The 26,024-nt window shown below is 46.6% G+C and overlaps 2 protein-coding genes across 2 annotated transcripts; both read left to right on the top strand.

Moving 5' to 3' along the window:
* The first annotated feature begins 1,050 nt into the window (after positions 1-1,050).
* Positions 1,051-7,760, top strand: LOC134407818 (NTPase KAP family P-loop domain-containing protein 1-like). Its single transcript, XM_063139766.1, has 5 exons — positions 1,051-1,219; positions 3,235-3,367; positions 3,862-3,909; positions 5,307-5,393; positions 6,249-7,760. The coding sequence occupies exons 1-5, from the start codon at positions 1,051-1,053 to the stop codon at positions 7,714-7,716; spliced, it is 1,905 nt and encodes a 634-aa protein (XP_062995836.1). The 3' UTR covers positions 7,717-7,760.
* Positions 7,761-18,086: 10,326 nt separating this feature from the next.
* On the top strand, positions 18,087-25,543 carry TMEM160 (transmembrane protein 160). Its single transcript, XM_063139792.1, has 3 exons — positions 18,087-18,312; positions 20,108-20,200; positions 24,659-25,543. The coding sequence occupies exons 1-3, from the start codon at positions 18,120-18,122 to the stop codon at positions 24,916-24,918; spliced, it is 546 nt and encodes a 181-aa protein (XP_062995862.1). The 5' UTR covers positions 18,087-18,119; the 3' UTR covers positions 24,919-25,543.
* The last annotated feature ends 481 nt before the right edge of the window (positions 25,544-26,024 follow it).

Here is a 26,024-nt window from a genome sequence, read left to right as displayed (position 1 = left end):
AATGTCTGGGTGAATGGGGTGCATGGGGTCTTTGAGTGAATGCATGTGTTCATGCGTGTGTTTGTTTGGAGTGAGTGATGCTGAGTGTGTGTGTAAACATGCGTGTGAGTTGGGAGGGATGATTTGGAGGCGATATTCCTATTAAATAATGCATTTTAGACCCATAGACATTCCTTTCCAATTTGTTTGCTATAATTGGCATGACGTCTTTCTTGCACTTTAAAATAAATTTAGCAGTTTCAAGTTTTGTGCTTCTTATGTTTTCCAGGAAACATCTGTTCTTAAAAATCAAAGCTGGCATTTTTGGTGTGTGTGTGTGTGTGTGTGTGTGTGTGTGAAAGTAGCTCACCTTGCCTAGGGCGCAGAATAGTCTGGCACCGGCCCTGGGAACGGGTCTTCCAGCTCCTCCTCCCAGCGCCAATCTAGGCTTCTCCTGCGCTCTGGTGCCGTCACGCAGGAGAAGGCCCGCATCTGCACTGTGGGGAGGAGCTGGAAGACGCGTTCTAGAATTCCGGGAACGCATCTCCCAGCCCCCGCCCCCAGCGCCAAACTAGGCGGCTCAGTTTTCGCTGCCTGCCCTGGGGAGCTAAAACGGAGCCCCGCCCATTGCCTCTCGTCACCCTGACGCTTGTCAGCGTCAGGGCGATGAGAGGCAAGGGGGTGGGCTCAGTTCACTCCCTGCCCTGGGCTGATTGACAATGGAGTTGGGGGATCAGATGGTGGTAGCCATGACACTTTAGCACAGCCTTCCTCAACCTGGGGCGCTCCAGATGTGTTGGACTGCATCTCCCAGAATGCCCCAGCTGGGGCATTCTGGGAGTTGTAGTCCAACACATCTGGAGTGCCCCAGGTTGAGGAAGGCTGCAAGTTTAGCAGATAGGGATAGTTCAACTCCCTTGGCCAACCAGCCTTTCTCCCAATGGCCTCCCCCCCCCCATCAAACTGGCAGCCAACCAGGGGCGCTTTACCCATTTCAATCCTTTTCTTTGGCAGATTTAGGTAGCTGCTGAACCTGGGATTTTAAATATTTAAATTCTTTTTGCCACAACGATGAGTAAGGGCTGTAAAATCCCAACAAAGGAAAGGAAGGCAGACAACAACCATGACATTTACTGCAAAGCCTTGGCTCAGACGCTGAAGGATGTTGACCTGCCAGTGACGGTGGGACTGTATTCACCGTGGGGACAGCAAAAAAGAAAATTCTTAGATAAAATTGAAGGTAAGCATCACTATACCATATTATTGGTTATGAAAACCAGAATTCAAAATCAGAAAGGCAGAATTCAAACTATGTGACAGAGACAGGATCTTACCCAGTTAATGCAAAGACGTCCACCATCGATGAAAATTGAGCCACTGTCCTGCCCTCATTGTGAAACCATGAGATGCTAAGCAAGGCTTGGATGGGTCTGACATCCAGCCACTAGTAGCGGGTTTCAGATGATCAGATTCAAGTTCTGTGGGATTTTAGAGGGAAGATGTTGACCTTGCAAAGGCCAAACAACAACTGAGCTTTTTACTCTCCAAGCAGGACCTGATGTATCTAATATTGCTGCCAGGTTTGAGGCGGTCCTTGAGCTAGATCCTTGGCTGGGTATGTCCCCTTTCAGGCCATAGACTTCGTCAATGCTCTGCTCTGTAGTGTGGCTTGCAAAGTTCTGCGGCAGATCAGAACTTTAGCAGGGGTCAGTTTAAGCCGGGTTTCACAGCAAAGCAAGGCAGGAAGGGATCAGCACCACAGAAAGCCCCAACTGGGACTGGAAGCCAGGCAAAGGTGTATTACGTTACTCCAACATGGAACAGAGCAAGACTGAGCCTTAAATAAGAGTTTGGCTTCATTTAGGCTGATTGACTCCCCCTCCACACTGACTGTGGCTTTGTCTCTTAAAGGGGCCTAGCCTGTTTTAGCATGTGAGTGCCCTCAGGATCAAAGTCTTGAGGCAACCCCTTCTGGAAACAATATACAAAATTTAAAACTACAAAAACATACAACATGGTTTCTTACAAACCATTTGCAGAGGTTGTTGGCCACACTGGTTTGAGCATGCTGGACAACCTCGGTAGAAAGGTTTTCTTTAAAAGACACCTGCTCCTTCCCATCCTCTAGTCACTCCCCCTTCCCACCTCCTACCAGGTAACAACAGGTGCTTCAATTTCTTTCCTTCCCCTTTGCTTTTTAATAGGGCAGCCCTGCAGAGTGAAGCTCCAGGCATTCATGCCAAAAGCAAAGGAAAGAAAAACAAGAAAGCGCTTGCAGTGGCTACAGCTGTCATTTCTCCAGCCGCCGCCCCCCAGTGGTGCAGGGCCCCTGATGGGTACCCCATAATTCTGCCTTGCTCACCCTCTGCTCATTCCTCTGAAAGGGGGCTGAATATACCAAGGAAAAATAGGTGGCAATTTTCTGGCCAGTGATTGCAAAGGAACAAGGGTGGTTGCTATACACTTTGCACCCTTTCTTTATTAATTTTTTAAATCCTTTTAATAGCATATGAGGCTGCATTATTTAAGTTTTTGCTGTTTTGCATTAACTTGTGACACTTTGCAGCAGCCCCCCCCCCCATACCACAAGGTTTCTGGGTCCTGGTTTAACTTGCTGAATTTTATTTTGGTGAGGATTTTTTGCTTATGACAAATTGAGCTACCTGCAGTCATCCAGGCCAGGCAAGGTGGATTCAGGACTGCAAAGGATGTATCTAGGAAATCAGATCAAACTTTCTGACTGTAACTGGAAGGTTGTGGGATCTCTTTGGTTAGAGTTTTTCAAGAAAATTGGTGGGGTGTATGTTTGGGATTACCCTTCTAACCCTGTGGCCACAGAATACACTCTGAGGGCATCTCTACATGAAGGGGAAATAGTGTTGCCTTACCAGGGATTTGCTTCCTGCTTCTCTTACACGAGTGTAATGGGCTGCATTACATGGGTGGAGAGGGGAAGCCACGAAGTCTGTAATTGAAAACTTCCCCTCCTCTCCGTATGCATATATGTGAATGGGGCAGCAGCCTCTAGTGGTTGCTTTGTAGAGCAACTTTGGCTGCACACGATAAGAAATTCTGCGATATTTCAGAAGAATTGGGGATATCCAGGTGTTGTTGTTTTTTAAGAACTGGATAACCAGGGGAAGATGTGGAAGACATGCAAGGGGTTGACGACATCATCTAAAGGACCCACTGGTGTAGGGTTGCTCATAATGTCTGAATTGGTGAGCATTTCCTGTATTATATTTTCTGTTGCAGATTACATGACAGACAAACCAAAAAATGATGGAAAAAGAATGAGAAAGATTTGCTCTGGGCTTCTAGCTGGCTGGTCTTGGCTGTTACTCAACTGGCATATAATATTTTGTCACTTTACCTCCGATTTGCCCAGGTATATCCTCTTCTTCTTGGTTGAAGTTACTTCTTTTCTTGAGGTCAAAAACATGTGATGTATTTCTCTCTCTCTCTCTCTTCTCCCTCTGGTGTCCTTTCAGCTCTTTGGCCTCACTTTTTCTTCCTCCTATCACCACAGACGTTTCTTCACCCCCTTTTCTATCATTCTGTGCCTGTCCTTTCATTGGCCCCAGCACTCTAAAACCTCACAGGAGTAAACATTATTACATGTGCAGATGCACATGGTGTCACATGTTACATTACATGCACAGTACTAGAATATGCATTAACCTTCCTTCACCTCATCCCTCTTTCGTCTCTCTTCCACAGCTTTGATTTTTCCCCATTGTTTCAAACTTTTCTGCTCAAGCTTCAGTTTAAAACCAAAATGAGCAAAATCGGTCTAGTAGATCTTGAGTCATAATCCTTAGATCACCGTATTCTTATATATGGTTTTTTTTTGTTTTGTTTTTGGCTTTGCCTGCCCTCTAGTGAAACCTTCTACGAGCACAATCACTCCAAAGCTTCCAAACAGCCAAGGTAGGCTTATTTTTTATTTTCTTGGAGTCTTCAGATCTCTTTATCAGACAAAAATACAAAAGGGTTTTTTTGAGCGGGGTGTGTGTGTGTGTCATCTGGTTTCGTCATCCTCAGGGGTCCTTCTCCGCGAGCCCCTGCCAAAGGAGGTGAGGCAGGTGGCTACCAGGAGGAGGGCCTTCTCTGCTGTGGCACCCCGGCTGTGGAATGAGCTCCCTAAGGAGGTTTGCTTGGCACCTACATTCTATGCTTTTAGACGCCAGGTGAAGGCCTTTTTATTCTCCCAGCATTTTAACAGTCTATAAATAAATTTTAACTTGGGTGTTTTAAATTTGTAATTTTGCATTGCTGCTGTTTTTATCTGGTTGAGCTTTTATATTGTATTTTATATTATGGTTTTATACTGTTGTTTTATACTTTGAATGATTTTAATTTCTGTGAACCGCCCAGAGAGCTCTGGCTATTGGGCAGTATAGAAATGTAATAAATAAATAAATAAAGAGTTAGAGATGATACATTCAGTTCACCTTCACCCTGACCTTCTACTGGACATTAGGAAGTTACAGGAAGCCAGATTCTGGCTGGACATCAGGAAAAACAGTTCGACAATGGAACCAGTTACTTAGGGAGGTCATGGGCTCTCCCACCCTAAAGGCCTTCAAGAGGCAGCTGGATAGCCGTCTGTCAGGGATGCTTTAGGGTGGGTTCCTGCATTGAGCAGGGGGGTGGACTCGATGGCTCCATAATGGGCTCAAGTTACAGGAAGCTGGATTCCAGCTGGACATCAGGAAAACCTTCCTGACTGTTAGAGCAGTACGACAGTGGAACCAGTTACCGAGGGAGTTTGTGGTCTCTCCCACCCTAGAGGCCTTCAAGAGGCAGCTGGACAGCCCTCTGTCAGGGATGCTTTGAGGTGGATTCCTGCATTGAGCAGGGGGTTGGACTCGATGGCCTTGTAGGCCCCTTCCAACTCTACCGTTCTATGATTCTATGATTATAACAACAAATTGGCCTCCAACTCCATTTCCACCTTTGGTCCCCCTGTGACCTAACCACAATGGCAGCCTGTTACAAACAAGAGTATTCTGCCATTGGTATAGAATCTCATTTTGTGTAACATTAATAACCACATTGAATGGGATTACAACAAATGTTTCATTATGAAACTGTGAAGACTGTGGTCATGTGCACACCACGACTTCAACATCAAGGCAGCTTCTCTTTCCTTTCTCCCCCAATCCTGCTTTTGTATTCATTTGATGAAGAGATCTGGAGATTGCAAAAATGTATACACTTCTTTCCGTGTCTTTTTGGTTGGCCTAATAAAGATATTACACTATTATGGATTTTTTTTTCTTATGGCCAATATGTGTGACTTTTGCTATTTGTGTGACTTACAGAACACAGAGCGGAGCCATTCCACAGGGTGAGCCTACGCTGGAGGAAGAGACTTTATTATCGGAGAAGTCATCCCCTCCAATTCCTAGGTAAAGCTACCCAATATCACAAAAGATTATAGGTCCCCCTCTAAGCACTGCTCTAGAGTGAAGAAAGTCCTTTACGTCTCTATTTATTTATTTATTTATTTATTTATTTATTTATTTATTGCATTTCTATACCGCCCAATAGCTGAAGCTCTCTGGGCGGTTCACAGTTCCAGAAGCCTCATTTAATTTGATTTTTTATTTTTCACCTTACCTACCCTCTAGTGCAAAGTTGGGCAATGTGGGGGACCTTTTTGCTCCATGGAGCACCCTAAAAAACAAGGAGAAAAAGGTGGGGAAATTGCCAGTTCGCTGACGAATTTCGGCGGCTAACCGCTCTATAGTGCTATTGCTACAGCACAATTTCCAAACAAGTTACATTTAGCATTTTGGGTCATGCATTCTTTGGAACTCCGAGGGTTCGAACTGGTGACAGGGATGGGGCTGTCCATGCTGCCCCCCCCCCCAGGTCCCTACATATGCTAGGCTCCACCCCTTCATCCCCCAATCCCATTCAGTTGAACTTGAGTAGAATGCTCCGTGCAATGAGGTTTCCGGATCTTGTGGAGCATTGTACTCACAGTACAGCTGTGCTCCTGGCATTGTGGGGACATAAAAGGGATGGGGGCATTTGGAGACATTGGGGGCGGAGCATGCCTGCTCCGTCCCATCCCCAATTTCAGCATTCAACATCCCAAATAGAACGTGAATGCAGCTACCGAGTCTTGAAAAAAGACCCTGAGCTCTATGAAGTGGCCTCCTTATATCAAATCCCTGTAGAGTTTTATAAATGGTGCATTCTCTGCTTTCACTCATCTGGAATGCCATTTCTCTCTCTCTCTCTCTCCATTTTTCCAGGTCAGAAGAGACCGAACATAATAATATCCAGTGTATCTTCATCAACTTCAGTGCCTGGGATTATGTGGGCTGTGATTACATCTGGGCCGGCCTTGTGACAACGCTGCTTGATGAAATTGAAGGGAAATTTAAATATAGTTTTGGTGCTTTTAGGATGTTTGGTGCGGAATATAAGGGAAAACCTATGAAAAATAAGTGGATTGTGAAAACAATGACTAAGGTGTCATTTTTCGGTATTGTATCTGTGTCTTTTGCTGTAACGCTGGGCGCTTGGCTACTTATAGAAGAGAACTTATTGGAAATATTTTCCTCTGTGATTGCCTCTGCTGTTTCCCTTTGCGGTATTCCTTTCATATTTCCATGTAAAAATCTCTTTTTCACAGTAAGAAGGAAGATTCAGAACGAAATCAGGAGGAAGGACCTTAGTGTTGAGCTGGGCTTCATGCACTATGTGAAAAAAGAAGTCAAAACCATCGTTAAGTTCCTCCAGCTCATGGCTTTTAAAAACAAGAGAAAGATCCGGGTGGTCCTGAAGATCACCAACTTGGACCTATGTGCTCCGGACAAGGTAGTTGCTGTTCTGGATGCCGTGAGCATACTTTTATCCGACAAAGATGCTCCATTTATGTCCATCTTGGCTGCTGATTCCAGCATCCTCGTGGAATGTATTCAGCAGTCAAGTAACACCTGGAGCAACGGTTATTTATACCTAGACCGAATTGTGTCTCTGCCCTTCTCTCTGCCACAGATGAGCCATCAGGGTAAGACACAACTCAAACAGGATATTAAAAGAAGGCTGGGGGATATGAAACTAAGAACGTCCCCCAGCCTAAAAAACTACAGATCGCAAAAAGCAGCCACGATGATAGTAATGACCGAGGACAGCCAGTGTGTCGTTTACGAGCTAAGGACTCAGGATTTGGGGGGATATCTTTCGGGGAATTTTGTCCAAATGGAGAGGATTGTGAACACAGTCCTGACCATCTACTCCATGATCACACAGGGATATACGTTCAAAGACGTAGAGATCGATGGGGGAAATGAAGGCACGTTGGGGATCTGCGAGGTGATCGATTGGGTCATTCTCGCCAATTGCTGGCCGTGCCGTTTGAGCTGGATTTTGCAGTGCGAGGAAAATGATCGGCAGCGAAGGAAGCTTGATCAAAGCAGTCGGATGAAGTCGGATGCCAAGACACTGTATCAGATTTTTGAGGACCATGAGTTTGAGTTGGGCGAGATAAAGAATGATATCAAAAACCTTTTGGAACTTGACGGCGATCCTGAGCTTTTCAAGATTTTCTTGCGGGACAACGAGAGCCATTTCACTGCGAAGTGGGTCAGGTGTATTTCTCACCTTCTCATCAATTTGGACTTCTCTTTGAAAAGGCAGCTCGAGTTGCATGAAGGCCTGAAGTGCATACCCACGGGCAGCAAGGGAAAGCACTTACTGGAGAGTAAAGAATGCTGAATGCCTGTCCAAACGGCGGTCTTTGAGGCATGAAGAAGACAAAAATGTCTTAGGATTCATGCCTTGCAATTTGAAAATGCGCAAATCCTTTAAGGAGCTAAGACTGCCCATCCCCCCCCCCAAATGAAATCTCTCCTTCCCACCCCAAACTTTGAAATGGCGTTGCTTCGCAGACTATTGGATAATGCTACATTGGCGTGTGGTTGTTTTCTTTGTTAACTGCTTAAACATGACTTTAATTAAATATTGTGCTTTAATTGGCTTTTCTTGTGCATCTCCTTGCAGGCTTAAAGGTTAAATAGTGATGACCTGAGCCAGTAGTGAATGCATAAATGGTGCTTCCATGTCCCATGGAGAGGTGCCCATTGCTGCATTTTGATCACAGCCATTTCAGAGGGGTCAGCCACCTGCCCTGGGAAACCAGTTGCTCACCATAAGGAGTGGAAGAAAGGGATCTCTGCCTAGACGTGCAGCTGCAGTTGTGGGGCTGGGGATCTTAGTGGCTCACTCTCTAAATCTATGGGGCAACTGATCTCTCATAGGGTCGACAGGGCTATTCTAAGTCTAGCCTTTTATGCTCCGTGCTCAGACTTTGACAGTGGACAAGCTGGAAGCCCAGGGCATTATGGGGTGTTGTTGAAGGGTCTTGTGCCAAGTACACCCACACCCACATCCCCCCCAATAATCTCCTTTCTGTGGCCTCTTTCTGAGTTTGTTATTTTCCTTGGGTTAGTTAGGATTCAAGGAGAGACTGTAGTTCCTGAGGTTCATCAGACGAGTGTTTTATCGCACGCTCGCTACTGCCCACTTAGGGATGTGTGCATGTCCGTTAGAAGATGTCCACCTCTCCCATGCCTCCTGCTCATTTTTCCATTGCAAAATGGACCCCTTTTAATCCAACTTTTTTTTAAAAAAAGAAGAATGTGCCATGATCTCCTGCTGTGTGCAGGAAAAGCAGCATGATTAAAACAGCCTCTGAATGGGCCACGTGGCCTTTATTTACTTCCTCTTTCCCCTACGGAAACTTCCTGTTAGAGCGGTATGACAATGGAACCAATTCCCTAGGGAGGTTGTGGGCTCTTCCACAATAGAGGCCTTCAAGAGGCAGCCGGACGGCCATCTGTCAGGGATGCTTTAAGGTGGATTCCTGCACTGAGCAGGGGGTTGGACTCGATGGCCTTTTAGGCCCCTTCCAACTCTGCTATTCTATGATTCTGTGAGGAAGTGTGGAGAAGCGACGGTAAGGAAACGTGATTCTCCCCTCCCCCGTGTGATGATGCTCCCTGTCTTTCCGTTTCCATTTGGGTTTTTAATATGCATCTGCAATACATGAAAAAATATGAACTTCCATGGCGCTGTGTGGCAGGGCTCTGGGGTCCCCTATAATGGCTTAGCCAGCCGTTTGGTTTCCCCATCATCAGCTAAATGGGATCAAAGCCCACGACCCGGTGTGGTTGGAGGGAATCGCTCCGCAGTTTGCCCCAAGGCTGGGCTGTGCCCATGGCGGTTTTCCAAGTGTACGAGACCAAAGAGGAAGTAAAAACCCTTTGTGCTCCCCTCCTTCTGAAACCGGGAGACCTCCTCTCTTCCTCTTTCAGTTCCATGATTGACCCAAAGCACTTCCCTAACTCTCCCTTTTCTTGCTCTGTCACGATTGTTTGGATGAGTCTGCCAACCCAGTGTGATGCGGTGGGTGTACTAAGCCATTTTTTCCTCTCTGTAAAGGCTTGTGGTAAAACAAAAATGAGATTCAGGACAGGCAAAAAGACGCACTTCGCACAGCATGCATTTAAACTATGGAATTAGCTACCACAAGCTGCAGTGATGGCCACCAACTTGGTGTCACGGCCCAGGACTAGAAGTCCTCAAAGACGGAACAATGACTCAGACCCCATAACCTATCCAGTGGAGTGGACCCAGACTCTTCTAGTCAACAGGGGACCCTGAAGAGTCGCTCCCAATCAGCTCCTCCAACTTTCAATCCCAAGGAGAAGTCTGCACCTACAGAAAAAGTGTTCTGGCCCCATAATAGGAAGATGCAACAGCCGAAAGGGTGAAGCTTCCAGAAAGACTCTCCTGGCCTTACTTAAAAAAATAAAAAAATCCCTGCCAGTTGCTCCTGGTCAATACTGGAGTAATTTATAAGTACGTCTAGCACCAGGGTTGCTGTCTATGGTCCTGATATTAACCCCCAAGTTGCAGGCATGATCTGTCCGCCCGTCCCACTGTGTGCCTCCTCACAGGTTTTTGTTGTGACCAGTACAGCCTCCATTTTCAGGGGCAGTGTACCTGTGAATGCAAAAAGCGATGACGCAGGCCAACAGCAGAGAGCTTTCGAAACCGGAGTTTAGGTGAACGGGTATGATATATCATGGTGGGATGGTGGTGGGCTAGTCTGTAAATCTAGTCTGCTGTTTTTATCTGGTTGAGCTTTTATATTGTATTTTATATTATGGTTTTATATTGTTGTTTTATACTTTGAATGTTTTAAATTTTTGTGAACTGCCCAGAGAGCTCCGGCTATTGGGCGGTATAGAAATGTAATAAATAAATAAATAAATAAATAAATAAATAAAATGGTGTCTGTAAGTCATGATGGGTGTAGTTAAGAGAGTTTAAAACATGAAAGTTTGGACATGCTCAGAGTCTTTTTTTCTTTATCAGGATTGCCAAACTACACCCGACACACACACACACCAGGAATGTGTGCTCATGGTAAAACCATTGAGGGCACAGTCCCATGGAGATGTCCATAAGCCTTGTAATGTGGAGAATTATAGTAATCCTATGTGATGAAGGCAATCTTTGCCTCCGTACTCCTCCCACTTTTAATTTCAGCTAGACAGGCTTTTTTGCCCATCTAACTGAGACATCAGGGAGTGGGGAAGGAGTGGGGAAGGCCAGAGGAGTCCTCATAAACTGGCCTCCTTAATCCCCTCCTCGCCCATGGAAACGCCCTCCCTTTACCTTCCCTGTAGAGCTGGAAAAGGTGCAGAAAAGGGCTATTAAAATTATCAAGGGGCTGGAGTGTCAGCTGGGACTGTTATCTTAGGGAAAAAAGAGGCTAAGGGGAAACATGATAGAAGTGTACAAATTATGCATGGCTGTTCTTATGTTCCTTCCAAGGCTGCTTTTGCTCCGTGGTAAATTGCAGCTGTAATTCATGCACAACTAAGCACTTCACGGCTGCATATTGTGTGAAATATGCTAATTACAGCTGTAATTTGCCCAAGATACACTAATAGTGGCCGCACTTGGCAGATCTTGTCCTGTTTACACAGACAGTCAGGCTGCTGTGGACTCTGCAGGTCCGATTCTCAAGAATCCAACCTCATTCAGGTCTCCAGCAGCCCTAGCTATCACCCCCCACCCCAAGAGCAAGACTTTGATAAAGCAAGTGGATCTTAATTGCCCATTCAAGATCAAGCTGCCCCAAAATGCATTGCATTGCAACGAGGATGCTTTGCAGGAATATACAGTTGCTGAAGAAAATCTATACCCCACCCCAGCTAACCTCAAAAGGAATGGGGAAGCCTGAGGCTGGGGGCAGGCAGACGACCTCAGCATCCCTGCTAATCGAAATATTCAAAATGTACCAGTGCTTCGAGCCTGCAAGCCCTGGCCCTGTTGCACCACTGAATTTAAGAGCAGGGACCTTCTCTGGGCTTTGGTTGGCTCCAGGCCTTTGCTGAGACAACAGCGATCTCTAGCTTAGCTGGCAGTGTGCTCTGGGAGCTAGCCATGGTCTTGATGGCTGCTTACATGGATCTGCCAGAACTGAGCCATGAGTGAAATGGCTTGCTTTGACCAGGCCTGACTGACTGTGACCTGACTGACTGAACTGGACCCACTTGACTCAGAGCTCCATCAGCATTTGAAAACCTTACGTTTCATTCATCTTCATACCTCTCCTCGGAATCGCTGTTTCCCCCCTCCCCGCAGATCTCATTTGTACCTCCCCCTTATAATCTATTGGTTGTTCGCAGGGACACCTCACCCCAGCATGCCCCCTCCCTTTCATCAGCAATGCTGCCCACCCTCAGAACATCGGATTGAGTACACTGGGATAAAAATACACGTAGAGGGTTGAGCGTATTGCTGGAAAAAACATTGCTTCCCCGCACTTGGAAACCTCGCAAAGAGGGCGGGGGGGGGGGGGAGAGGCAAGATCAGGGCAGGACATGTCCTTTGTATGCAACCGTGACAGCGGGCTATAACGCTGGTGTGATGGAGCCCTCAGTCTGCAACTTCACTCAGATTTCTCTGACTAAGGCTACCTCTCCCCTCGCAGGTCCCAAGCCCTGGGAACCAGGGTGGGATCAGGCTGTTACCACACCGGTAGAAGTCGCTGGAGACAGAGGCTTTTTGCACCCCGTTCGTCGGGTTGGAAAGGAGGTTTGTTGTGCCATGAAGCCCAGTAATGGGGGCAGCAGAGGAGGCAGAATCTCAAATGTGGCATTTTGCAGTGTGCGAACGAGAGGGGACATGTAATAAGAAGGGGGCTAGATATGGGGTGTAGCAGCGCATGTGTTTATCTGCGGATTGTTCCCGTCACATGCATGTCCCAGCACATGGGGCTGGGCAGGTCTGAAATATCTTTCTCATAGTTGTTGTGTCCTTAGTAAATTCCCTGAATCTGCAAGCAAAAAAACAAGGTAATGATTCAATAATATCTCAAGATCCAAGCCAATGTTTTTATATTATATAACACTTTAAGATTTTGATATTAATTTTTTTTTTTGCCAAATAGCCAAATAGTCTTGTTTTAGGTTTTAGCTTCCAGAACCTGGATACTGGTTCCTGTGAGGGTATCTTGGGTTTTTCCTTAATTTTTCTTAGAAATGGGAAGTGGTAGAGTCTGTTGCGTCTTTTAAATGCTCAACCACACATGTTTTCAGACTGCTGGAATTCAGTTCTACAACCTTTTTGTCACCGAGTTGCAGCCAAGCAAATCTTTTTAATTGCCATTCTCTTTTCCACCCGACTCATCCTCGGTTTGGTCTCTCCAGGTTATACCGCTCAGGCCTCGTAGCAATTCAAATTGCCTTTTCAAAGAAAAGTCTAAATTGATGAGCAGGCCGGAAAAATATCCGGCCCCCTCAACAGTAAAATGGCTCTTCTGCAAGAAGAGCCTGAAAAGGTCAGGATCTCCATCAAGCTCTAAAAGTTTTTTGATACTGTTCTTAATCTTATCTAACTCCCAAGCATGGTCCTCGTAAAATGCCAATAACGTTTTGCCATCGATCCCTGGTTGGTTTCCTTCTCCACTCCTGCTGCTGGCCAGCGAGCGCCCCGCCTGGCTTTCATCAAGTTTCCTTCGCTGCTGAGCATCTTCTTCACACTGCAAAATCCAGCTCAATCGGCAAGGCCAAAAACTGGCAAGAGTAACCCAGTCTATCACGTCTTGAATCACCAATCTGGCATCTTTCCTATCAACGTTCAGCCCTAACTTGGGTTTAAATCCCAGCCCAATCATGGATGTGATGGTCAGCACTGTGTTCACGACCCGCTTTATTTGGAAAGGATTCCCTGGGATGTAGTCTTCAAAATTCTCATGACTCAGATATTGAAGGACCTGTTGAAACTTCTCCGTTGTCAATGAGCATTTGTCTTCTCTGACCCTCTGGCCGTTTTGGTTGTAAGGATGTGTTCCTTGATTGGCAGCAGAAGCCTTCTCCCCGTTCTTTTTTCTGTTCAGAATCTCATTGAGTAGTTGTCGCTTGGCCTTGCAGCTCATCTGTGGCAGAGAGAAGGGCAGAGACACAATTCGGTCTAAGTATAAGTACCCGTTGCTCCAGGTGTTACTTGACTGCTGAATACATTCCACGAGGATGCTGGAATCAGCAGCCAAGATGGACATAAATGGAGCATCTTTGTCGGATAAAAGTATGCTCACGGCATCCAGAACAGCAACTACCTTGTCCGGAGCACATAGGTCCAAGTTGGTGATTTTCAGGACCACTCGGATCTCTCTCTCCTCTTTGAAGGCCACGAACTGGAGGAACTTAGTGATGGTTTCAACCTCTTGTTTCACAGAGTGCATGAAGCCCAGCTCAGCGGTCAGGTCCTTCCTCTTAAATTCTTTCTGAATCCTCCTTTTCTGTGTGAAAAGGACATTTTTGATTCCGCATACAAAAGGAAAAGAAAATAGAGAAAATGTTGCTATCATTGTGTATGACATCCTTTCCCATAATTTGCTTTCCACACTTTCCCTCAGCATCACGGCACATAGTGTTAGGCCAAGGAACAGGCACGAGACACACAAAAAGAAGATCTTACTCCATCCTTTAAAAACCCACTTCTTTTCTTGTGGCCCAGGCTCTTCCTTGAAGTCCGCACCAAAGGCCCTAAAAAGGCTGAATGGGATGATATAATTCCCTTCAATTTCATCAAGCAGCGTTGTCACGAGGCCGGCCCAGGTATAATCACATCCCACATACTCCCAGGCGTCAAAGTTGATAAAGATGTAACGGATATTCTCAGGCTTTATTGAACTGGAAATAGGGAGTTGAAAAATTATATGCCACATGAACAAAAGCAGAGAACACACGTTTCTTGCGCCGTTGTATCCATCCTGATTTTGTTTGCCTCTCTGGCACATGTGATCTGTAATGAAAGCATAATGCACAACATTCACACCGCTTCTAACTCTGTGAGTGTGTTGTGATTGCTGTAGGCCACAGTGTCGGAATTTATTTATTTATTTATTTATTACATTTCTATACCGCCCAATAGCCGAAGCTCTCTGGGCGGTTCACAAAAATTAAAACCATAGTAAGACAACCAACAGGTTAAAAGCACAAATACAAAATACAATATAAAAAGCACAACCAGAATAAAAACCACACAGCAAAATTTATATAAAGTTAAAATACAGAGTTAAAACAGTAAAATTTAAATTTAAGTTAAAATTAAGTGTTAAAATACAGAGAGAATAAAAAGGTCTTCAACTGACGATGAAAGGAGTACAATGTAGGCGCCAGGCGGACCTCTCTGGGGAGATCATTCCACAACCGGGGTGCCACAGCAGAGAAAGCCCTCCTCCTAGTAGCCACCTGCCTCACTTCCTTTGGCAGGGGCTCACGGAGAAGGGCCCCTGTAGATGATCTTAAGGTCCAGGCAGGTACATATGGGAGGAGGCGTTCCTTCAAATAACCTGGACCCAAACCATTTAGGGCTTTAAATGTCAATACCAGCACTTTGAATCGGGCCCGGACCTGGACTGGCAGCCAATGAAGTTGTAAAAGGACTGGTGTAATATGATCTCGCCGGCCAGTCCCTGTTAGTAAATGGGCTGCCCTGTTTTGTACCAACTGAAGCTTCCGGACCGGAAGGGACGTTACGTCATCCCAACCAGATGCTCACCAACCAGATGTTCCACTTTTAACGAAGCAAGTGCCAAGTGCCCATGGGCCAATCATTCATCCATGTGCCTCGGCACTCCATGGCCATCAGCAGGTTCAATTCTCATTGAGCGAATGGGTAAAACAACAAAGACGACACCTGGTCGTGTTGTTTTCCTACAGCCAAATCCAGGAAACAGTTTTCTCCAACCTGGCATCCTCCAGATGTGCTGGACTACAATCCCTATCATCCACTGGCCATGCTGGCTGGGGATGATGGGAGTTGTAGTCCAATGCTTACAGAAGGGGGGAGGCTGCCACAGGTGCTCCAGCTACAACATGGCAACCCTGACACTCCAGAGCAGGGAAGCAATGGATGGCCTCCGGCAGTCATGAGATCCTACCTGGAGAACTAAGGACTCAGGAGCTCTTTGGGCCTTGCAGGATCAAAAACTGCTTTCCCTAGGAGTCTTTCTGTGTCCTGGAGAACCTGCTCTGTCTATCACGTACCTCGATACATGTTGAATTCTCTCTCCATTTCTCACGTTTTCTTGCTGCTTTGATCATTCTTACAAGGGATAATGATGGTGCTTACCTTCAACTTCATCCAAGAACCTTTTTTTGTTTCGCCCCCATGGGGCATAAAACCCCACTGTCACAGGCAGGTCAACGTGATGCAGGGTCTCTGCCAAAGCCTTGCAGTAAATGCTTTCATTTGTTCTTGGTTCTTCTGTAAAAGGAACGGGAGAAAATCAAGGTGAATTTTTAATCATCCGACTGAAAGTAACACCAGCAAGAAGAGAACTGGCATCCAGAAAAATTGATTTGGAAATGGTCTCACACACCTGGATTTTCTTTAGCCATCGGTGGGTCAATGGCGTTCTGGAGCAAAATGTAGATTGGCTTATTCATCGTGGCATTTTGAAAGTCTCATGTTCAGAAGCTGTTCAACTCTCCCAAAGAAAAGTAGGAAATAAGTAGAGACCCTTTGACTGCTAAAAAAGAAAGAAAAAAAGACACCCAGATTAGCGAGTGTATTTCCATCAAGATGGGACGGAAATAACGTCTAACGATGCTGTGATTTTTGAGATAAGCAAGGAATGGCAGTTGGAGCAGTGGAGAAGGCAGTTGTGGCCCTAGAGCGGCCTCCTGTCCCACCCAGGTGATCCCAGGGCCCATTTTATTTAATGTTTTTAAATAAAAATAAAATGAGGGAGGGAGGGGGTCAACAGAGAACCTGCTCTGCTGACCCTCTTCCCTTCTCTTTAAGACCTCCAAAAGCCATGGCCACTGTAAGGTAGGTCAGTGGAGGCTGGTGGCTCCAATGTCGGTGGGGCAGTGAATCTGCTCCAGGTTTCAAACGGAACCAGTCAGAGCTCTAAAGGGGCTATCGGAGGTGTGAATAGCTCCTTTAGAGTTCTGTCTGGTTCTGACTGAAACCCAGAGCAGATTCACTGCCCCACTAACATTGGAGCCACCAGCAACCTCATGCCTGCATGAACCTCTGCACCACATAAGCAGAAAACATGATGCCCTACCGGTTCACATAGCGGCAGAGTTCGGACGACACGCTAATAAATTGTGTGTGTGTGTGTGTGGGTAATATAGGATGACCCTATGGAAATGAGGACAGGGCTCCTATATCTTTAACAGTGGTATAGAAAAGGGAATTTTAGCAGGTGTCATTTGTATGCATGCAGCACCTGGTGAAATTCCCTCAGTTCAAGCTACAGGAGCCCTGCCCTCCTTTGTATCGGGTCATGCTAGCTTTAACTGTTATGATGAAGAGAGAACTTCACCAGGTGCTGCATGCATACAAAGGACACCTGCTGATACTCTCTTTTCAATGCAACTGTTAAAGATACAGGGGCCTTGTCTGTCTTTCCATATGGTCACCGTAGGTAATAGGAACAGAATGGGAAACAACAGGTGATTAGTGTGTTGTCCGAACTCAGCCACTGAGTCTCTCCACTCCTTCTTGTACTACTACTACTACTAGTAGTAGTAGTAATAGTTATGTGCCTTTCCATCTCTTATTTGGCCTTCCTCTTTCCCTCCTTACTCCTGTTTTTCCTAGCATTATGGTCTTTTCTAATGAGATTACTTCTCATTATATGTCCAAAGTACGGTAGCCTCAATTTCAACAGTTTTGCTCCTAGCGAGAGTTCTGGCTATGTGTTCTGAAACCCCACTTGTATCTGCAAAACTCTCCTCCAACACCACATTTCAAATGAGTTGATCTTCCCCCTATCCACTTTTTTCATCATCCAACTTTTGCATTGCTGCTGTTTTTATCTGGTTGAGCTTTTATATTGTATTTTATATTATAGTTTTATACTGTTGTTTTATACTTCTAATTTTTGTGAACCGTCCAGATTGCTCCGGCTATTGGGCGGTATAGAAATGCAATAAATAAATAAATAAATAAATAAACTTTCGCATCCATCCATAGAGATCGGAAATTCCATGGTCTGAATAATCCTGACTTCGGTTTCCAACGTTATATCCTTTACTTTTAAGGATATAAAACCTTAAAGAGAGCTCCGGCTATTGGGCGGTATAGAAATGTAATAAATAAATAAATAAATGAATGAATAAATTTCCTCCAAGCCTAACCTTTTTTCCTAATAAACCGGAAACTGAGGCAGCTGAGGCCACTCTAACCTTTTCGCTCTCTCTAGTTACAATCCCTGTCATTTTTCGAGATCGACTACAACTCCCCACCTGCCCTGGGTTGCCCACTCTACTCGCAGCAGGAGAGAAACTACATATCCCAGAACGCATCACTTCTCTCTGAAGACCAATCAGGCGTCAGGCCCAGGGCAAGCGACACCATGTCATGACTGACAGGTCCGAAAGGGCCTATGCCCGTGTGGAGACGGCGCCTTAGCGCCGCCTTATTTCAGAAAGACAAGGGCTCCGGCCAATCCTGACGGAAAGGACGCAAAGGGGCGGCGCTTAGCCAGAAGCAGCCTATCGGCGCCGGCCCCGCCTTCCGTGCCTCACAGGGCAGAGGTCTGTCTCCACAGACCGGTTCTTCTGCGGGCCGGCGCCGCCGCCATGGCGCTAAGCGGGGCTTGGTGGGGCCGGGTCGTGGCGCGGGCCAGGGGGGCCGGCGGGCTGCTGAGGGGAGAGGCCTGGCCCTGGAGAGCGCGGGGCCCGAGGTGCAGCTCTGGGCGGGGGCCCGGACCTCCCGCCGTGTCGGAGCTGGACAAGGCGGACGCCTGGCTCCTCAGGAAGGCTCACGAGACCGGTGAGGGGCGGGGCCTGGCGCGCGCGCGCCCCTCCCCCGGGGTGGGCGGGGCTTGTGAGAGGGCGCTTGTGGGCGGGTGCGGCCAGTGTCCGAAGTGTCCCGAGCGAGAAGAGCAGCCCTGCCCCCACGCGAGACGTGTTGGACTACAACTCCCATCAACCCCAGGCATTGGTTGGGCTTGATGGGATTTGTAGTCCCAAAACACATCTGGGAGGGCAAGCCTGGAGTTTGCAGGCATGGTTGATGGGAATTGCAGTCCAACTCCTCTGGGCTGGGAAGCGGTTGCAGCAGGAGGAGGAGGAGGAGGAGGAGGCCGAGCCTTTTAAAGCTTTTATTTTACTTCTTTTTCATGGCATTTAAAACTCAATAGTGCTGTTCCTCTTTTGTGAGATTTGAGTTAGAATAACGGAGCGTTTGAGCTGTTGGGCTGTTTTCCTAAGGGTCCAAAAGGCTTCACGCAGATGCTGCCGTCTAGGCCAGTACGCGTGTATATCTATTTAATGTTAACAGGAGCCCTTTTACTGTGCAATGCTCTACTCAGAAATTATTCCCATTGGGTTCAGTGGGGCTTAATCCCAGGTAAGTGGACATAGGGTAGCAGCCGTCAGGGCAAGATGGTTCTTGAGCAGCCCTAGAATCATAGAATAGCAGAGTTGGAAGGGGCCCACAAGGCCATTGAGTCCAACCCCCTGCTCAATGCAGGAGTCCACCCTAAAGCATCCCTGACAGATGGTTGTCCAGCTGCCTCTTGAAGGCCTCTAGTGTGGGAGAGCCCACAACCTCCCTAGGTAACTGGTTCCATTGAGGTGCAGGGGACGCTTATCAGATTTGCAGATGACACAAAATTGGGTGGGATAGCTAATACCCTGGAAGACAGAAACAAACTTCAAAGTGATCTTGATAGGCTGGAGTGCTGGGCTGAAAACAACAGAATGAAATTTAATAGGGATAAATGCCAAGTTCTACATTTAGGAAATAGAAACCAAAGGCACAGTTACAAGATGGGGGATACTTGGCTCAGCAATACTACAAACGAGAAGGATCTTGGAATTGTTGTAGATCACAAGCTGAATATGAGCCAACAGTGCAATATGGCTGCAAGAAAGGCAAATGCTATTTTGGGCTGCATTAATAGAAGTATAGCTTCCAAATCGCGTGAGGTACTGGTTCCTCTCTATTTGGCCCTGGTTAGGCCTCATCTAGAGTATTGCGTCCAGTTCTGGGCTCCACAATTCAAGAAGTGGGGGGGGAGGGGGCACCCCAGCTAGAACACCAGGAGCCGGATGGTTGGCACCTGACCTGTCTCTTCTCTCCTCCCTTTGTTTTTATTCATAAGCTGCCCTGGAAATATTTGTATTGAAGGGTAGCACATAAATTCTTAATACAAAGGAATAAATAAATCCTCCCCATAAAAGCCCAGTTCTCACTAGGTCATTGTGGCTGCACTCATCATCTGGCCCATCTCACTTACACAATCGTTGTCAGTTGCATGGTCAGTTGCTCCTTATTTCCTTTGCACCAGGTTGCTTCACAGTCAGGCAGAGGGGTAGGAGGCAGTTGTTGAGGCAGCCATCGCTCAGGTGAGCTGTCAAACAGCCCTTTAAGGTTGGCTGTTATTTGGGTATCTGTTTATTAAATGATAACAAAAGTACTTCAGTGCTGAAAGCATTTTAAGTAAGGCGTGTATAGGATTGCACTGTTAGTCTTATTACTATATTTTTGTTTCCTTTGTTAAAACTATAGTTTAATGCAGAAAAGTTGGTTAATTTTTTTTTCTGTTCTCCTTTCTCACCAGGGTTTCTTTCCTGGTTTCGGAATGGCTTGTTGGCTACCGGTGTTGGAGTGATTTCTTACGTTCAGAGTGACATGGGGCGTGAAGCAGCTTACGGTAGGTAACAAGCAAGTTGTTATGACTGTGGGAGGACGCTAGCAGAAGATGCGAAGGCCTGGGTGTAGAGATTAAAGTAACCACATTTGTAGAAATGCCCTGCTTTCCTAAAAGGGTTTGTTCTAAGAGTTCTTAAGATCTGTATGGGGCCACTCTTTGAGAATCACCCTAGCTCTTCCAGAGTGTCTGATGATCCAGAAGGTACACATAGCAGTCTCCTGCCCATCTGCAATGTAGATCCCAGCACGGTTTGCATGCTTATCAGGAGAGAGAACTTATGCCACACTGCCACTGTTTTTACTAAGGCTATTTCTCTCATTTCCTCTTTGGTGCTGAAACTCTGACTCTAAAGCACAGGGAACCTCCCGGTTTGGAAAGTAATTTAGCAGCCATAGACAGATGTTTTATAGAAGGTAAATGGTTCATTGCCTGATCTATGGTGGGGACTAAAAATGTTACTTATTTATTTTTATTACATTTTTATACCGTCCAATAGCCAAAGCTCTCTGGCCAAATCACAAAAATTAAAACCACGTGGTTTAAAACTGCAGTTTCAAAATGAAACCAAAGTAAAACCTACCAGCAGTGCAGAGATTTAAAATCCAATATCAGATTTAAAACAGAGCTAAAAGATTAAACTGGCTGGGAAAATAAAAAAAAGTCTTTCCCTGGCGCTGGAAAGAGCACAATATAGGCGCCAGGCAAACATCTCTAGGAAGCTCATTCCATAACCAGGGTGCCACTGCAGAAAAGGCCCTTATCCTGGTAGCCACCAACCTCACTTCTTTTGGCAGGGGCTCCCAGAGAAAGGCTCCTGAAGATGACCGTAGGGTCTGGGCAGGTACTTGTGGGAGGAGGCATTCCTTCAGGTAACCTGGCCCCAAACCGTTTAGGGCTTTGAATGTTAATACCAGCACTTTGAATCGGGTCCAGAAAGGGACAGGCAGCCAGTGTAGCTGGGAAAGTACTGGCATAATATGATCTCACGGCTTCCAAGTGCCCAGAGTGAGATGTGTTTGCAAATGGGAAGAGAATGCATGGTTCTTTCAGGCTAGTGCTGTGTAGCAAATGACCTACGCCAACGTGTGTCTGGCCTGACGCGAGACCCACTTGAGATGCACCTTGTGCATTGCTTGTCTGTAGGCTTTGTGCCGTCTGTGACCGGGACAGTCGCTCTTTAAAAAATTGTAAGAGCTAATTGGCAGTGAGAGCCAGAAAGGGTTTTTCTGAATGTAGTCAGTCAATAGACGAGAGTCGCTTGAAGAAGTCTCAATTGACATTTCAGACATTAATAGCTCTGGTGATATCATCTTTCGTCAGCGGCCTCCAGAAGAGCAAGTGATTGTAGCGCCTTGAAAGTCAGGCAGGGACAGTTGCAGTTTGTGGCTTTAACATGATGACCTTGGCCTGTATGCTTGTTCCCAGAGAACATCTGAGGGCAGGGGAAGGAACTTGCTTTGAAGCCTTAAAAGTGCAGCATCCAGTCGCCGTTGGAGACTGGGGCTCTGCCACCGTGAAATTGTGTGATTTCCTCATCCGCATTGCATGTTCAGGAAGGGGTAGAGGAAGTGCAAAGGAGAAAGCTCGTGGTAAAAGTGGAGAAATCGTTCCTTGAAATCAACAAATTGAACTCTTTTTAAGCAAGGACAAAGTGTGAAACAAAGTTCCATGTACCTTGGATGTCTCTGCGAAATAAAGCAGGAAGGGAGCCTAGAACGGGCAGTTTTTGCATACAGTTCTGTCGATAAGAAACCCCACATTCTAGGGTTATGCTGGATGGGGGAATATGGAAGCTGTAGTCCAACACATCTGGAGGGCACTGGGTGCAGAAAAGGGCAACTAAAATGATCCAGGGGCAGAATCTAGGATTGTTTAGTTTGGGAAAGAAAGGACGGAAAAGGGAGACATGATAGAGGTGTGCAAAATTATGCATGGTGTGGAGAACGTGGATAGGGAGACATTTTTCTCTCTCTGTGATCATACTAGAGCAGTGGTTCCCAAACTTTTTCAGGTCACCGCCCCCTTGGTTCCACAAACTCATGCCCAGTGCCCCCTACCCTACACTATAAAAATCATTATTCAGAATAGCGGTTTTCAACGACTCACTAAGGAAGATAATAACAATAAAATTCAAAACTGTAACAATTAATTGAATATTTATTCAAAATCCGAAGCACCCACCACCGCAGGCTTGCTGAGGGAGGGAGGGAAAAGAGAGCAAACGCCTCTATTTTGCAGCCGGCGTGGCGGGGCACACCAAGCAGGGTATGTCTCTGCATTAGCTTTTTGGTGCTTTTGAAACATTTCAATTCACCGGTAAAAGGACTCTTCTTAAACGGTCTTAATACATGTGTGGATTCTTCCCCTATATGGCTTGGGATCAAACTACCTTCTCCCATAAAAATGTCCCTGGGTTATAAGACCTTCTGGAGAGGCGCTTCTCGGAAAAGTCCACCTTGAGCGCCCCCCTGCTGCCCCCTTGCCTCTTAACCCCCCCCCCCCCATGCAATCCCACCGCCCCCAAGGGGAAAGTACCACCCACTTTGGGAACCACTGTACTAGAGTAAAAAGGGAGGGGGTCTCCGACGAAACTGATTGTTAGGAGATTCAGGACTAACAAGAGGAAGTGTTTCTTCACACGGTACATAGTCATGGAATTCACTACCACAAGACATAGTGATGGCCACCAATTTGAATGGCTTTAAAAGGGCATTGGATAAATTCCTGGAGGAGAAGGGCATCAATGGCTACTAGCCCTGATGGCTAGCAGTAGCCCACATCCAAAAAGGATCCATGGATCATTTCCGTGGTGCCTTCTCTTCTCATGGGGTGTGTTGGAGACACTGCTGATAGTGTAGGCTAGCGGTTTGCTAACACCCCACACTTGAATCCTCCCCCTTCCAGTGTCTGCTGAGGAATCAATATAGGTGTCTTGTGACACATTAGAAAGCCCAGTCTCAGCCGTAGGTCTTGCTGGGCCAATGGAAGCTCTCTTGCTCAGCTTAATTGCCATGCAAGGGGCAATTTTCAGGGGGGAGGTGTCCCATGTTACAACCCACCCACCTAAATACCCTCCCCCTCCCCCCCCCCCCCCAGCGATTAAGCTTAGAAGAAATATTGAATTGATGCCACTGGAAACTTTTTTCTAAGCTTCATTACTGGGGGTGGGTGTTGAAAAGGCCCAGGCACTTTCCTTTGGCCATTTTGTAGGTCTGTTCACAGCCTTTGCCAATTCATTGTAGTTAAAGAAGAACTCTGATTTAGGGTGATTTGGGTATGGGGTGCACATTAATTAAAGAACTTATTTTATTTGTGTGATTTGAATGGGAATCTAGACATTTGTGCTATTTTGTACCTGCTGAGAGGCAGAGTGGCCCTGATCCGTCAAGCGTTTGCTGGCTCCTTACCTCTGTCCACCGGCTCCGACACAGTTTCTGAATTTTGCCACAGTGGGGCAGTGGCGTCTCACACTTTGAAAGAGGCCTGTAGCTGTCCGTTGGTATCGCCCTAATTTGTAGCCAGCATTTTCATTTTGGAGGAACAACATAGCCGTGCTGAAGAATAGGTCTGCTCGATCTTCAGCTTCAAGGAGTGGCCATGAGGGATGCCTTAGTGCAGCCTTCCTCAACCTGGGGCGCTCCAGATGTGTTGGACTGCATCTCCCAGAATGCCCCAGCCACCTGGCTGGGGCATTCTGGGAGTTGTAGTCCAACACATCTGGAGCGCCCCAGGTTGAGGAAGGCTGCCTTAGTGGGTTCATCATTGCTGAAAAGTGGCAGAGTAACCTATGCAAAATACAGTGTGTGTCCCCAGAAATCCAGTTTGAATTGTGTGAGGGGTTGAGGGGTTTCCGTATTCCCAGGACTTTGGCATCTGCCTCTCCATCACTAGAGCAGGAACCTTGGGGTTTTTATACACAGTAGCTCTAATTATTCCAAGTCTTGGAAGAACTGATTAAATATTTTCGCTTTGCGGCTATGTTTTGGTTTCATTGTGCAGCGAGGAAAGTCGACACGGTAGCCATATGAACTGGGGGATAGGAGAGTAGAAAAAAAGTGTCTTTCTGGATCAACATTGGAGTATGCAAGTTTTTGTATCTTGCAGAACTCTTCATCAGAATGCGTTTCTATCTTGCAAAGAATTCTGGAACACTTGAAAGCTTGCATGCTCCTAGACCAACCCAGCTTCGGCTGTTGGGTGGTATAAAAATGCAAATAATAATAATAATAATAATTAATAAATAATAATAATATAGCATCTTTTTAATGTCAGCTCGTAGGGCTGAATTTATAAAGAATAGAGAAGAATGAAAGGGATTTCTGCCTTCTACTGTAAACCTGCCCAGACATACAAGCACACATAACGCTGCAATTACTGTCCAGTTGAGCCTTGGGCAGGAGTAATCCTGGCTAGGTCCTGCCCCGTCCCCAGAAGAGTGAGCCGTGTTTCTCTTCCTAGGCTTCTTCATCCTCGGCGGAATCTGTGTCTCGTACGGCAGTGCCTCCTACCTTATCAGCCTCTTCCTCCTCCGTCGCACCATGATGCTTTCCTTCTCCACGGCTCTCCTGAATTGCGCTGCAGTCACCACGGTGGGGCTGTTCTGGCTGTGTGCCATCTCCCTCTACATTGGCCGGCTGGAAGTAGAGATCATCCAGGATGACAACAGCGACAAGTGCCAGGCGGACAAGAAGAAGGAGGACGGGAAGTCGGAGAAGTGAAGGGCCACGTTGGCTTTTGCAGACAATCCTTTGGGACGTGGTTTCACTCTGCGGACTGAATCTTAAGGCCATCCACAGGGCACGTGCGGGCCCTCGCGGCACATGGGCCAAAGGGCAAGGAAGAGGGAATGGCTTTCTCGCGCATGAGAGACAAGCGGGTGTCTTGGCTGCTCTGTATTTATTTCAGGTTTTCCTTGTGGGCTCTGGGAAGTGACATTAGCAAAAATCAGATCCCCGGGGGAAAGACACAGAAAAAATATATGTAGAAGGACCTTCTGCTGAGCTAGTGAGCCGGCTTCCCAGCTGGAAGCATGCATTCTTGATAAGCCAGGATCTCTAGTTCTTTTCAGCAAGTGAGCATTTGTTGGTCCTGGTCCTGCTCTGTCCCCTCTCCCTCCCACTCCAACCAGGTCTGCAAGTCCTAAAGCCACTTTCAACAACAAAAAATACCTTCGTGAAAGCCTAGGGTCCCCCTGTATAGCTTTGCCTCTGCTTCTCCAGTGTTGCTTCTGCTCCAAAATCATCACCACATATCAGAAGTGTGTCTCTTCTGCCACTGGGCCACATATTCTTGGCTCCATGTGTCCAGGTCAGTTGACATTTATATTAAAGACAACAAAACCCATCTGCGCTCTCGTTTTATTTGGGAAGGGGAGGAAAATCCGTCATGGCAGCAGGTGCTCAGTTTGTAGCTCTGCCAGAGGCACAAGTGGAGGAAGACCTTTTTGTCTCTTCACAGCATCTCATTCTTACCACAGGAAAGTGGGAGATGTGGCATCGACCCGTTTGCTGCAACATTCCTGTGCTGACAGAATCTTACGCGCATGTATAAGATTCAGCCAGGTGCAGCATATAGTACCCGTCATCAGTGGTGGCTCCGATGTCCTTGGGACAGTGAAATCCGCTCCAGATTTCAGTCAGAACCAGCCTTGGAAATCCCTTAAGAGTTCTGGCTTTGCACCTTGAATAGCGCCTTTAGGGTTCTGGCTGGCTTTGCTCTCCATGGGGCCGCCTTTGAAGATGGTGCCAAACGCGGCTTCCAGATTGATAAAGGGGATCTGAAGGTCCGAACATAAAACACCAATTCTGGCCCGCTTGCAATGGCT

Source organism: Elgaria multicarinata, chromosome 13 (genome assembly GCF_023053635.1).
Source record: "Elgaria multicarinata webbii isolate HBS135686 ecotype San Diego chromosome 13, rElgMul1.1.pri, whole genome shotgun sequence".
Lineage (NCBI taxonomy): Eukaryota > Metazoa > Chordata > Lepidosauria > Squamata > Anguidae > Elgaria > Elgaria multicarinata.
Note: the sequence above shows the minus strand (reverse complement) of the source record. Positions and strands in the feature narration are given on the sequence as shown.

Bases quoted from the DNA above. Each gene is read 5' to 3' on its own strand.
- LOC134407818 (XM_063139766.1), top strand. From the start codon at position 1,051: ATGAGTAAGGGCTGTAAAATCCCAACAAAGGAAAGGAAGGCAGACAAC. The intron at 1,220-3,234 runs GTAAGCATCACT...TTTCTGTTGCAG, and splicing joins ATTCTTAGATAAAATTGAAG to ATTACATGACAGACAAACCA. The intron at 3,910-5,306 runs GTAGGCTTATTT...TGTGACTTACAG, and splicing joins AAAGCTTCCAAACAGCCAAG to AACACAGAGCGGAGCCATTC.
- TMEM160 (XM_063139792.1), top strand. From the start codon at position 18,120: ATGGCGCTAAGCGGGGCTTGGTGGGGCCGGGTCGTGGCGCGGGCCAGG. The intron at 18,313-20,107 runs GTGAGGGGCGGG...CTTTCTCACCAG, and splicing joins CAGGAAGGCTCACGAGACCG to GGTTTCTTTCCTGGTTTCGG. The intron at 20,201-24,658 runs GTAGGTAACAAG...TTCTCTTCCTAG, and splicing joins GGGGCGTGAAGCAGCTTACG to GCTTCTTCATCCTCGGCGGA.